Here is a 13103-nt window from a genome sequence, read left to right as displayed (position 1 = left end):
CTCTTACGTGGGGTTGGATTTAGTTTTGTTAAGCTTGACTTCATTGTACAGAATGTTATTTTGTTATAATACAATTCATTAAAAAAATTTAATTTATTTTAATTTTAGTTTTTCTACAGGGGAGTGAGGTTTACACATAAAAACTGATATGTCAAAATGTCCTTTCTTAGCAGGTTCCTGCTTGCGTATATGTACCACCCTGCCAAATTTCAGAGTTTTTGTTGATAAGTGAGTGGGTCAACCAACTTTGCATTACATATTTTATATTTTTTCTGTATGCTCTGTGTGCGTGTGTGTGTATGTGTATATATATATATATATATATATATATATATATATATATATATATATATATATATATAGTGAAAGGTGCTATATAGCGTCCGACCCGGCACAGACTGATGCAGAGGCACGTGTAAAATAAACAGACCTTTTTTATTTCTCTTCAGCCGTGGGGCACACCTTCCCCGTGTCCCACAGGCCCAACACAGTCCCAACACAGTCCCACAAGCACTTTAACTAGCACAAACAATAAACAAGTCCTTCCTCTGGCACCAAAGCTCCTCCCAGGCAACCTCGTCTTCTTCCTCCCGATTCTGGCTCCTGAGTGGTGGATGCTGGACCTTTTTATAGCCCACCCGGAAGTGCTCCAGGTGTTTGATCACCTGTGGCTAATTGCACTTCTGGGTGGGGCTGCAGAGATGTCCAGGTGGGTTCCTGGCTCCATGCGGCACCCCCTGGCGGCCACCCCAGATCCCCACAGGGTTGTGTAGAACTCCATCTCCCATGAAACCTGCGGGAAACTGAGGCACCATCGTCAGCCAGGGAGGCTGCCACCAAGCGTCCCGGGGGAGGTAGTGAGATGTCCATGGCTGCTCCCCTGGAACATATGTAGAAGGGGCATGGGACCTGGCCGCCCGCCACAATATATATACAGTATATATATATATATATATATATATATATATATATATATACACAGTGTAAATATATACATATACATATATATACCCTAAGTTCTTGTCAATAAGCCGCGGCTTATCTAAGGAAAAAAGTTGTGAAAATGAAAAAATAGAATATCGGCTTATACATAAGTCCGGCTTATACATCCATCGCGGGGGTTGCGTTCCAGAGCCACCCGTGAAATAAGAATATCCGCGAAGTAGAAACCATATGTTTATATGGTTATTTTTATATTGTCATGCTTGGGTCACAGATTTGCGCAGAAACACAGGAGGTTGTAGAGAGACAGGAACGTTATTCAAACACTGCAAACAAACATTTGTCTCTTTTTCAAAAGTTTAAACTGTGCTCCATGACAAGACAGAGATGACAGTTCTGTCTCACAATTAAAAGAATGCAAACATATCTTCCTTTTCAAAGGAGTGCAAAGCAAGCAGTCAAAAAAAAAATCAATAGGGTTTTTTGGCTTTTAAGTATGCGAAGCACCGCCGGTACAAAGCTGTTGAAGGCGGCAGCTCACACCCCCTCTGTCAGGAGCAGGAAGAGAGAGGAAGAGAGAGAGAGAGAGAGAGAGATAGAGAGAGACAGATAAAAAAAATCAATACGTGCCCTTTGAGCTTTTAAGTATGCGAAGCTCCGTGCAGCATTTCTTTCAGGAAGCAGCTGCACACAGCCCCCCTGCTCACACCCCCCTACGTCAGCGCAAGAGAGAGAGAGAGAGAGAGAGAGAGAGAAAGTAAGCTGGATAGCTTCTCAGCCATCTGCCAATAGCGTCCCTTGTATGAAATCAACTGGGCAAACCAACTGAGGAAGCATGTACCAGAAATTAAAAGACCCATTGTCCGCAGAAATCCGCGATATATATTTAAATATGCTTACATATAAAATCACAATTTAAATGACCGCTACGCGCTCGTGTTGACTCGGCGATGCCCAGAGCAGAAAGAACGCGCTCCGGCCGCTCCAACCGCGCCATGCGGGGAGTGAGAGAGACACCAATATCTCACACTCTCTCCCCCCTTAAAGAAATTAAATGGGCGCGAGTGAGACCACTGACCTCCCTCCCTTCTATTAGTTATAGGTTATAGTACGTTCGGCTTATCCATGAGTCCGGCTTATCTATGATACGATTTTATTTTAAAAATTCGTATGATTTTTGGTCTCCGGCTAATACATGAGTCCGGCTTATAGACAAGAACTTAGGGTATATATATATATATATATATATATATATATATATATATATATATATATATATATATATATATATATATATATATATATATAATATACATACACACACACATTTATACATTCACACACAAACACACACGTGTGAAAAACATATAATAGGAAATGAGATTTATTCAACAAATTAACAGGTACTAGTGAAAAACTCTTATTACAGCATGTGCTTCATAAACTTAGTAGTGTATAAGAAAACATTTATTCAGCCTGCAGCGCTGAAAATGTTTTAGTACATTACCATTGCAATTTGAACTATCATTAAAACAAAAAAAGATTAGAACCGTAATGGAAAGTTAAGCAAATTCTAAAATAAAAAGAATGTAACAATACGAAACAAAGTTTTGTCACAAGATTAAGTGGGGCTTTAAAGCTGTTGTATTTCCCTTTAATATTGATGGGATGTTTTTCTTTAGGAAAAGTAGCATCTCAGTTTCCTTGCCTAATAATGTGTTTTTTTTTCACAGAGTAAGTGTGAAGCAGAGCTAAATATTTGCTTGTTGAAAACTCAGATAGGTTGCAAACAGGGAAGCTAATGCCAGTTCAGCAAGCGTAGGAAAAAAGTTTGTCAGAGAGAGACCATAACACATAAAACCTCAACAAAGAACATAGCCATAAAAGAACACATCTCGGCCTCCTCATGATGGGTTTTGCACATCTTTTCTAAAACAATTAATAAAAAAACTCCCAACATTTGTTGCTCTTTTATTTAGATGAAGTAGCAACCCTGTACCATGTGTTCAATTAAAACAGAAACCATAATTATGTATTTATACAGTTAAATTTTACAAACATTCATTTACTTTATTGTTGACATTATACAATATTGAGTGAGCTTTATCAATTAGTAATAAAAACAAGAAAGTGTTTATTAAATGTGTAAATGTGGTAATTTACTGTTTTTGCAAGTACAAATGACATTCTTTTTTTGAAACAATTAACTGTAAACTTATTTATAAGTGTTCTGTTAGATTTTTAATTAGTGTAAAAGCTGTTAGCAAACCCTGGATTAATGAACCAAAACCACACAGTAAAACAGCTCAGCCTCAATGTTGTTTAAGCTCTGCTGAATGCCTTCAACAATAATGATTTTTTGCTGTTTTCACTCGGTTATCCATACCAGCACTTTCTTCTTGTAGTCTTTTCAATGCAATGACTGACAGGTAACATGTTTCATTCTCACTATAGAAGGGAACTTACCCTTTTCATAAGTTCCTCAAAAATGAGAGAATAATAGTGTTTTCAGTGAGACTCCATTTGTTTTGCATTGACAGTGATTAGTAAACCAAAGTCTGCAGTATATGCACATAAAGCATTTTTCTGCTCTTGAAGGTTTTGCAGCACATAAAGTATAAGCTGTTCTAACTAGTTAGCACATTTTGTTATGGTCTTTAGTTTGGCTGCCTTTATTTTGTCTGTACACTCTGCAACCAGAAGTATATAAGTAGTGGATGTTTAAAATGTCCAACTAATTGTGTTACAATTGCTACAATACTATTTATGCTACACTGGGAGATCATCCCTTCACTTACAAATAGCTGCAAAGTATAAGCCAAACAATGCAAACTGGGTAGAGAAGCATTTGTCATTGCTTTTGAAACATTTTAGGCATTATGTTGTATAAAAACACACCCTTTGCTTTTTGCAGTGTTCTGATTTTCAAGCATTTTTTTAAAATGCCACTGTGAAAGCAGCAGCTATGTGTGAACAAAATATTTCTTGTACATTTAGAATGCCTTTCTTTAAGCAAAAATTACAGTCAATCTACTGAACAGTCAAATTCAAAAATGACAATGAGCTCATTTCAGAGCTCTACATGTCATGCTTTTTGATGGGTAACCTACCTAAGAGGAGTGCTCATATATGAAATTACAAGCAAATAACCTTTGATAATGCAGTGTCTTAAAAAAACTGTCTGCTTGCTTAAGTAAATTGTGAATCAAATTGAATTACAGAATCCTAATCATTCCACAGTATATCTTAAAAATGTCACCCAAGACTATATTAACTCAGTTTATTTGTAATGCTCTTTGACATCTTACTATCAGGGTCACACTTTAGCTTCTTTTCAAACAATGCCATTATCAGTGCCTGAGCGTCAGAAGCTCTGCTGCTCTCACTGTATAGAAAGTCAGTAGGCTCGGCAGAGTGATGTTTCCACAAATTGTCTTATCAAATTACTTGTCTCAAACATTTATGATTCAGTTCCCATCATCAACTAATTTTTTTTTAATTACGAATGTTCAGTAGTGTTGTTGACATAAATGTTCTGATGGGGTCACATCATAATGTTTGTTTTAAGAGTGCAGACTTCTCTAATGTTAACATTAACTGACCTAGCTAATCATATCTGTTCTCCTTTTGCTAATTACTATCAGGACATGCAAATGGTATGTGAACTTGAATCTCACAAAAAAAATAAAATAAAATAAATGGGATACTGCACCTCAAATGGTGCTACATCATCATGATAACCTCTGACATCATCATTATTTGACAAATACAGCACAACAGATTTAAATGTAAAGTAAGCTGAGAGCCTCACAACCACCCACTGCTCAGGAAAATATAATGGCTATGAACTGCCTAAATTAAAATGGCAACACCTCATAATTAAAATTGAATGGAGCTGAGATGAACAATGAGAAGCCACAATAACATGGAAGCTACATGGAGACATATATACATACTGCATTACAGTAATCCCTCGCTATATCGCGCTTCGCCTTTCGCGGCTTCACTCCATCGCGGATTTTATATGTAAGCATATTTAAATATATATCGCGGATTTTTCGCTGCTTCGCGGGTTTCTGAGGACAATGGGTCTTTTAATTTCTGGTACATGCTTCCTCAGTTGGTTTTCCCAGTTGATTTCATACAAGGGACGCTATTGGCAGATGGCTGAGAAGCTACCCAACTTACTTTTCTTTCTCTCTCTCTTGCGCTGACTATCTGTGATCCTGACGTAGGGGGTGTGAGCAGGGGGGCTGTTCGCACAACTAGACGATACGGACGCTCGTCTGAAAATGCTGAAAGATTATCTTCACGTTGCTACCTTCTGTGTGCAGCTTTTAAGTATGCTGCACGGTGCTTCGCATACTTAAAAGCTCAAAGGGCACGTATTGATTTTTTTATCTGTCTCTCTCTCCCTGCTCCTGACTGAGGGGGTGTGAGCTGCCGCCTTCAACAGCTTTGTGCCGCGGTGCTTCGCATACTTACAAGCCAAACAGCCCTATTGATTTGTTTGCTTTACTGTCTGTTTCCTTTGAAGAGGAAGATATGTTTGCATTCTTTTAATTGTGAGACAGAACTGTCATCTCTGTCTTGTCATGGAGCACAGTTTAAACTTTTGAAAAAGAGACAAATGTTTGTTTGCAGTGTTTGAATAACGTTCCTGTCTCTCTACAACCTCCTGTGTTTCTGCGCAAATCTGTGACCCAAGCATGACAATATAAAAATAACCATATAAACATATGGTTTCTACTTCGCGGATTTTCTTATTTCGCGGGTGGCTCTGGAACGCAACCCCCGCGATGGAGGAGGGATTACTGTACTTGAATTCAGGTCTCTAGGGCTGTCCAGTAGAAGCAATAACAAATGTGTGTTCAGTTGTTTGAAGGACAGCGCAAGGCTGGCAAAAAATTACAGCAGTTTACATACCTACTCTTTCCGCACTAGGACTCTTAGATTCTTTGAAAAAGAGGCATTGTATTACTGATTTCTGTTCCATTAAGTGGAAAGCACAAATGTAAGTCTTCATTGCTGGCTTTTTAAAATTTATTGCTTATAGTGGAGTGTTAAAAAAATGTGTAACATTTATCATATAGGTTGATAAATAATGTGTACGTCTTTATTTGTTGAACTTCCAGTGACCAGTATGAGTGTGAGAGTGATATTTAACACATCTGCTCCCCATTCACACCTGAGACCTTGTAACACTAATGAGTCACATCACACCGGGGAGGGAAAATGGCTAATTGGGCACAATTTGGACATTTTTCACTTACGGGTGTACTTTCTTTTATTGCCAACAGTTTAGACGTTAATGGCTGTGTGTTGAGTTATTTTGAGGGGACAGCAAATTTACACTGTTATACAAGCTGTACACTGACTACTTTACATTGTATCAAAGTGTCATACAGTATCTTCAGCGTTGACCCATGAAAAGAGGGGTGTACTCACTTTTGTTAGATACTGTAAGCTCTTTATGCAACCCATCAATCCATCCATCCAATTATAATCATTTTTAACCAAAAGTAATCCAAATGTAGAGTCTCTTACTTCTAAAAATAAACCAGTGGACAATAACTGGAAGAAAACTCACTTTGATATTGGGTAAATACTTTAAAAAGCTATGTTTATTTTTTAAAATGTTTTCCACTGAGTGCTGGCTCAAAGAGCTGTAACAAGTTCACAGGTAAAATACAAGTATAGATTTTACAAATGATTAATTACATAATACAAACATATAAAGGGACAGATTTAAAACACATGTCTGTTTGCAGGGGCGGATCTATAATCAGGGCATGACAGGATGGGGCCTTTCACTAATTATGAACACACAGCTTCCGCCTGAAAAGGTGGCAGGATGAAATGATGGAGTAACGGTTTGCCAATATGTCAGAGATGATCACATCTCGAGATTAAATCAAAAGTGAAAAATATCGCATTGCATTAAACAACATGGTGTCCGGGCGCTGCACTGTTAAAAGAATGATCAACCCAGGGTCCTGCAAGGGTATTAAACCAGCCTTGTCTGTATCTGACTTGATGTCTTAGTCACTGACACAGTGCATCCAACATAAAAAACTGCATATTGAGGAACAAAAGGTATACATACTGGGCCAAGTCTGCATAAAATGGCAAGTATGGGATCATTTCAAACCCCTCGTTTTGCAGAACAGAACACTTAATGAATAAAAACAATAATAATAAACAAATGGTGCTGTAAATGTTGTTATTATATAAGGTTACCAGTTGACATTATAACTAATATTATTTGAATGATTGTGCCCCATAAAAGAGTGATGTCAAATTGGGCATGGGGGGCTAAAGGCGTACCACTGCAACAAGAGCTATTAGCAGGGGCAATTTCAGCACAGCAGGTTGTGCTATAGAGTCAACATGCAGCCAAATGAATCCTAGTACAGACTCAACTTTACTTTTTGACACTGCTGCTCATACAAACGGCAATTCAATATTAAAATGTATTTAAGTCAAAACAATTACTTGTGAAAAAGCATCAAAGTCAAGTGTATAATAGTCCTTTTTTTTGGATTTCTCATTCTTTACCTGTGTAGTAAAGTCAGATACATTATACAAAGATAATATACAGTGCATCCGGAAAGTATTCACAGGGCATCACTTTTTCCACATTTTGTTATGTTACAGCTTTATTCCAAAATGGATTAAATTCATTTTTTTCCTCAGAATTCTACAAACAAAACCCCATAGTGACAACGTGAAAAAAGTTTACTTGAGGTTTTTTTATTAAAAAAAATTTAATTTATTAAAAATAAAAAAAACTGAGAAATCACATTTACATAAGTATTCACTGCCTTTGCTCAATACTTTGTCGATGCACCTTTGGCAGCAATTACAGCCTCAAGTCTTTTTGAATATGATGCCACAATATTTGCAGCACCTCTCAAGCTCCATCAGGTAGGATGGGAAGCATCGGTGCACAGCCATTTTAAGATCTCTCCAGAGATGTTCAATCAGATTCAAGTTTGGGCTCTGGCTGGGCCACTCAAGGACATTCACAGAGTTGTCCTGAAGCCACTCCATTGATATCTTGTCTGTGTGCTTAGGGTCGTTGTCCTGCTGAAAGATGAACCGTCGCCCCAGTCTGAGGTCAAGAGCTCTCTGGAGCAGGTTTTCATCCAGGATGTCTCTGTACATTGCTGCAGTCATTTTTCCCTTTATCCTGACTAGTCTCCCAGTCCCTGCCACTGAAAAACATCCCCACAGCATGATGCTGCCACCACCATGCTTCACTGTAGGGATGGTATTGGCCTGGTGATGAGCGGTGCCTGGTTTCCTCCAAATGTGACGCCTGACATTCACACCGAAGAGTTCAATGTTTGTCTCATCAGACCAGATAATTTTCTTTCTCTTGGTCTGAGAGTCCTTCAGGTGCCTTTTGGCAAACACCAGGCAGGCTGCCATGTGCCTTTTACTAAGGAGTGGCTTCCGTCTGGCTACTCTACCATACAGGCCTGATTGGTGGATTGCTGCAGAGATGGTTGTCCTTCTGGAAGGTTCTCCTCTCTCCACAGAGAACCTCTGGAGCTCTGACAGAGTGACCATCGGGTTCTTGGTCACCTCCCTAACTAAGGTCCTTCTCCCCCGATCGCTCAATTTAGATGGCCAGCCAGCTCTAGGAAGAGTCCTGGTGGTTTCGAACTTCTTCCACTTACGGATGATGGAGGCCACTATGCTCATTGGGACCTTCAAAGCAGCAGAAATTTTTCTGTAACCTTTCCCAGATTTGTGCCTCGAGACAATCCTGTCTCGGAGGTCTACAGACAATTCCTTTGACTTTATGCTTGGTTTGTGCTCTGACATGAACTGTCAACTGTGGGACCTTATATAGACAGGTGTGTGCCTTTCCAAATCATGTCCAATCAACTGAATTTACCACAGGTGGACTCCAATTAAGCTGCAGAAACATCTCAAGGATGATCAGGGGAAACAGGATGCACCTGAGCTTAATTTTGAGCTTCATGGCAAAGGCTGTAAATACTTGTGCTTTCTCAATTTATTTATTTTTAATAAATTTGCAAAAATCTCAAGTAAACTTTTTTCACGTTGTCATTATGGGGTGTTGTGTGTAGAATTCTGAGGAAAAAAATGAATTTAATCCATTTTGGAATAAGGCTGTAACACTACAAAATGTGGAAAAAGTGATGCGCTGTGAATACTTCCGGATGCACTGTATTCTAGATTCAGTTCCAAAAGAGTTCCACTTCACTGCTGGTGGCAGCTACTATATGCCTTCCATTTTTTGCAGTCTACAGTTTAGACCTCAGTTCAGCAAATTGCACAAATATGTATGTAGACAAAGTATTGTGGTGTATTATTATGTCCTGGAATCTTACCCTAGAAGCTGTCAGTTAACTTCTTGCTTCTGACCAGCTGTGTGAAGTAATAAGTTACTTGACCTGACTAAGCTCCATCTGCACAAGCCTAAGTAAACAGATCCATTAAGTGCCTGGAAATGTAAACTGCCATGATTAGTATTCATTACAGACAGCAGTAAAAGAAATCACTAGATGGAATACTAGACAATCACTAGACACACTCACACAAATAATCAGACTCACTCAAAACCAGGACAATTTAAAGTTGCCAAACATTATAAACCAGAGTTCCCAGAGTAAAACAAAATCTTACATTTTGGCTGGAATTCAAACCAAGATGTTTTTTTCGAACATAGTTTGTTAAACTTGACTTGCTTTTTTGGAATTTATGTTAAAAAAAAGAAAAACAAACAAGATATCTGAAGCTGTGAGGAGGCTACATCAAGTGCTACACAGGTGAGCTAAGGCTATATACATCACCTTAGTTTTACCTAAATTCGACTGCAATTTCTAAAATTGTTAGTGTTTCAGCTCTGACTCACGTCGTTGATCTTCATGAACAAAGTGTGAATACTGTATATGATATTCATTTTTGATGATGAAAGATAGAGACTGACCCACCTTAGTTATTTTTATAAATTACGGTACATTTCTTCTCCTAATCCCTATTTAAAATTACATCTTACCAAAGAAAGCACGACAATGCAAAAACCCAAAAAGTTTTCTTGCATTTTAAATACATTCTGATATTCAAAAAAATATGAAAATGTTCACAAGACCGCAAATGTATGATAAATTTGCAAATTATGTCAATTTTTCCTAGGTTTTAACCTTTTACTTGTGCTGACAACACATTCCAGAAACCTATGTTTAAATGTGGCAAATATGCTTTTGTGCTTAACATCTGTGAGCGATACTGAGGAAACTACATTTATAAATGCAATAAAGTCAGAGAAAGTGCTACTTACTCAGGACTATACAATGAATCAGTAAATAACATGTACTAATTGAAACTATAGATATTAGACATTACTTAACATTATCAACATTAAATACTTAGAAATAAAAATCAAAGTCATTATCTACCACTAGGTGGCGAATCTTTCACACATTTACAACATTTGATAACAATACTCAAATTTTAATCACTATCACTGTGAACAAATAACACACGATATAAGGTGCTTTATTGGCTTTGTCTTTTGTTCTCTCTCTCTCTCTCTTTCTCAGTGTGTCTCCCGCCACACAAGTAATACTCATACATAATGAATTGTGTAGAAAAACTTAACCTATCAGAAATGTACACTCTGACAATGATTTGATGGTTGTGGCAAAAAATATTGCTGTGGAAGTAAAATGCATTGTTAAGACCAAAACTGCTAAAAAAAATCCCCAAAAAATGTCTTTTGGGAAAACACACTAAATCAGTTATAATTAAGACTAATGAAAAATATTACAGTTAAATTCCATTTCTGGACTTACAAGTTGTAATGGATTTGTTTTTTAAGCAGTCCTTTCTACAAAATAGAGACAATGTTAGTGTTTGCAAACTAGTTATAATTAGATGTTGAATATTTACTGTATACAGATGCATTGGCACTGGGGGGGGGGTCTCTGTTCCCAAAGGGGACATTTCTAAATAAAATACACAACTTGATGTTCAGATGTCAAAGTTTTATTAAAAAAAAATAAATAAATAAATAAACCATAGTACTTCTAATTCAACCTTACTATAACACACATATAGCTACTGAGGTACTAAATCCACTTGTTTTCCAATAAAATAATAGGACTTTCATTGGTAACCAGTAAATCATGTGTTTTAAACTGCCTTCACAACTAACTGTTACAATACCTGTGACCCAATCCAGCTTAACTCTATTCAACTGCAATATTTATTTAAATCACCAGTTAAAAATGATTTCCATAGATCATAACACTTCATTCAACAATTCACATTTTCAGCTAGGAAATGTACAGCGGATCTATGATGTAACAATACACTCTTTATAACTGATGCTTTACAAAAACTATTTCCCAAAAAAAAGATTCTGATTCTGATTAACCTTTAAAATATTATTCGGCTGTTTGACTTCTCTGAAAGCCCAACCTATCTAGAAGTCTAGTTCAGAGAATCCGCAACATTTTTTACATTATAAGTTGTTTCCATAGCCTCCAATATTGGACAGATGTGGATGAACCCAAACAGATGAATCAAATGAGATCACAAACTGTAGCAGATGAGTTACAGTACTTATTTAATTAACATGTTTATAGCAGAAAGTAAAGAAAGTAATACATAGGAAGGCTCTGTTTCATTGCAACATTTCACTGTAAGTGTAAGGCAGTGAACAGAGCTGGGACAGCAGCTGGAGAGGTTAGCAAACTGAAAAGGCTAGCAATATCTTTTTCTCAGGGTGACTACCGCTGTTAACACCTGCCCACTTGACATCACTGAACATAGTCCTAATTTTATTATGTGATAGAGAAGGACAAGGAACAGGAAGAGGAGAAAGAGCGGAGACGGTGGGCAATTACCTTTCTTCTCCATGCGCTTCATGTCCATTAGCTTCTCGACGTTGTGCGGGTCACTCAGCCAGAGCTGCATACGCACAAAGGGCTCCCTCCCCTTCAGACTGAGCTTGTGCCAGGGTTTTGGTCGGGCCAGCAGGTCCGAGACAGAACCTTGGGTCAGGCCTAGGATAGTCTCGCCAAAGAGTCGCTGCCCTACAGAACACAAGCACAAAAACACAGGGCGTGTTAATGCTGATTCTAAACTTTGTGGTGAGGTTCTTTAGGATAGGTCAGGGCACAGAAGTTGTCAGTGCCACTGGATAACAGAATCCATAGTAGCTCCAACGTGATTTTGAAGAGTAGCATTCCAAAATGGATATCTTTGAGGCAATTATATTGAAAAATATAGTAAAGTATCTGATTACTGTCAGTGGATTAAAAATATCTTAATTAGGAAAAGCCAAACATGTCTGCCCTCTTAAAGCTATCCAAAAATGTAACAAATGCTATAAATAATATACTTTAAGAAGTACAAGCCCATTCAATTTATAAAAATCAGTCTAAAGTACTCTGTTCACCAGCCTGTTTTAGTTCCTCAAACTCTACCAGTTATGTACTACATCTTCTATGACACATTAAACACTTGTGGCTGCCATGTAAAAATTTTAAGAGTATGCACTTTCATTCTTTTTAAAGAAGGGTCCAAATTCTCAAAACATATAATCATACTTGATTTTTTTTCTACTTGCTCTCATCCATATAAAAAAAAAAATCTTACAGGAGTGTCTGGTAACACCAATAAAATGGTAAACTACACCTGTGTTGTTAAAATACAAATAAAAGAACTTCAGACCATAGTTTCAATCAGGTGTGCACTATATTGTGTAAAAAAAAAAAAAAAAAAAAGGAAACTAAAAGGAGATTTAAGGGTAATAATGTTTTGTTGTCGCATTGCATAATGCGACTAAGAATAAATATGAAATCAGAAAATAAAGAACGTCTTATTTGCTTAAATTGATATAATAGCCTTTATACTTTAAAAATGTCCACTTGTGAAAAGACCAGTGTAGGCTCTAGAACTTGAGTTTTCCTATGAGACAGATATGTGATTTCTACGCATCTTCACTTGTTAGTAAAAAATTTTCACAACCAACAAGTAGTGGTACATTCAGGCTCATTTATAGATTGTTTCTTTCGCATGCCTTTTTGACCATGAGAATTTATTCTGGGGTGAGAAACCAAATGAAAGTCTACAATCAAAATGTAATTTTTTCCCAGCACAGAATAGTTGTCTATAGT

The 13103-nt window shown here is 37.4% G+C and overlaps 1 protein-coding gene across 5 annotated transcripts in view; it reads right to left on the bottom strand.

The window, feature by feature from the left end:
• The window catches only part of cux1b (cut-like homeobox 1b), a 559925-nt gene that overhangs the window by 67996 nt on the left and 478826 nt on the right, over positions 1–13103 (bottom strand). For 3 of the 5 annotated variants that reach the window (XM_051930770.1, XM_028807162.2, XM_051930771.1), the window contains one exon: positions 11829–12017. The exons of the other annotated variants lie outside the window; for them this stretch is intronic. In XM_051930770.1, coding sequence (XP_051786730.1) covers positions 11829–12017 — 189 coding nt within the window. The remainder of the gene's footprint in view (positions 1–11828; positions 12018–13103) is intronic. 5 annotated transcript variants of the gene reach the window in all.

The sequence above is a fragment of the Erpetoichthys calabaricus genome, chromosome 8, assembly GCF_900747795.2.
Source record: "Erpetoichthys calabaricus chromosome 8, fErpCal1.3, whole genome shotgun sequence".
NCBI classification, from domain to species: domain Eukaryota; kingdom Metazoa; phylum Chordata; class Cladistia; order Polypteriformes; family Polypteridae; genus Erpetoichthys; species Erpetoichthys calabaricus.
This window is presented reverse-complemented; position numbering and strand designations above follow the sequence as displayed.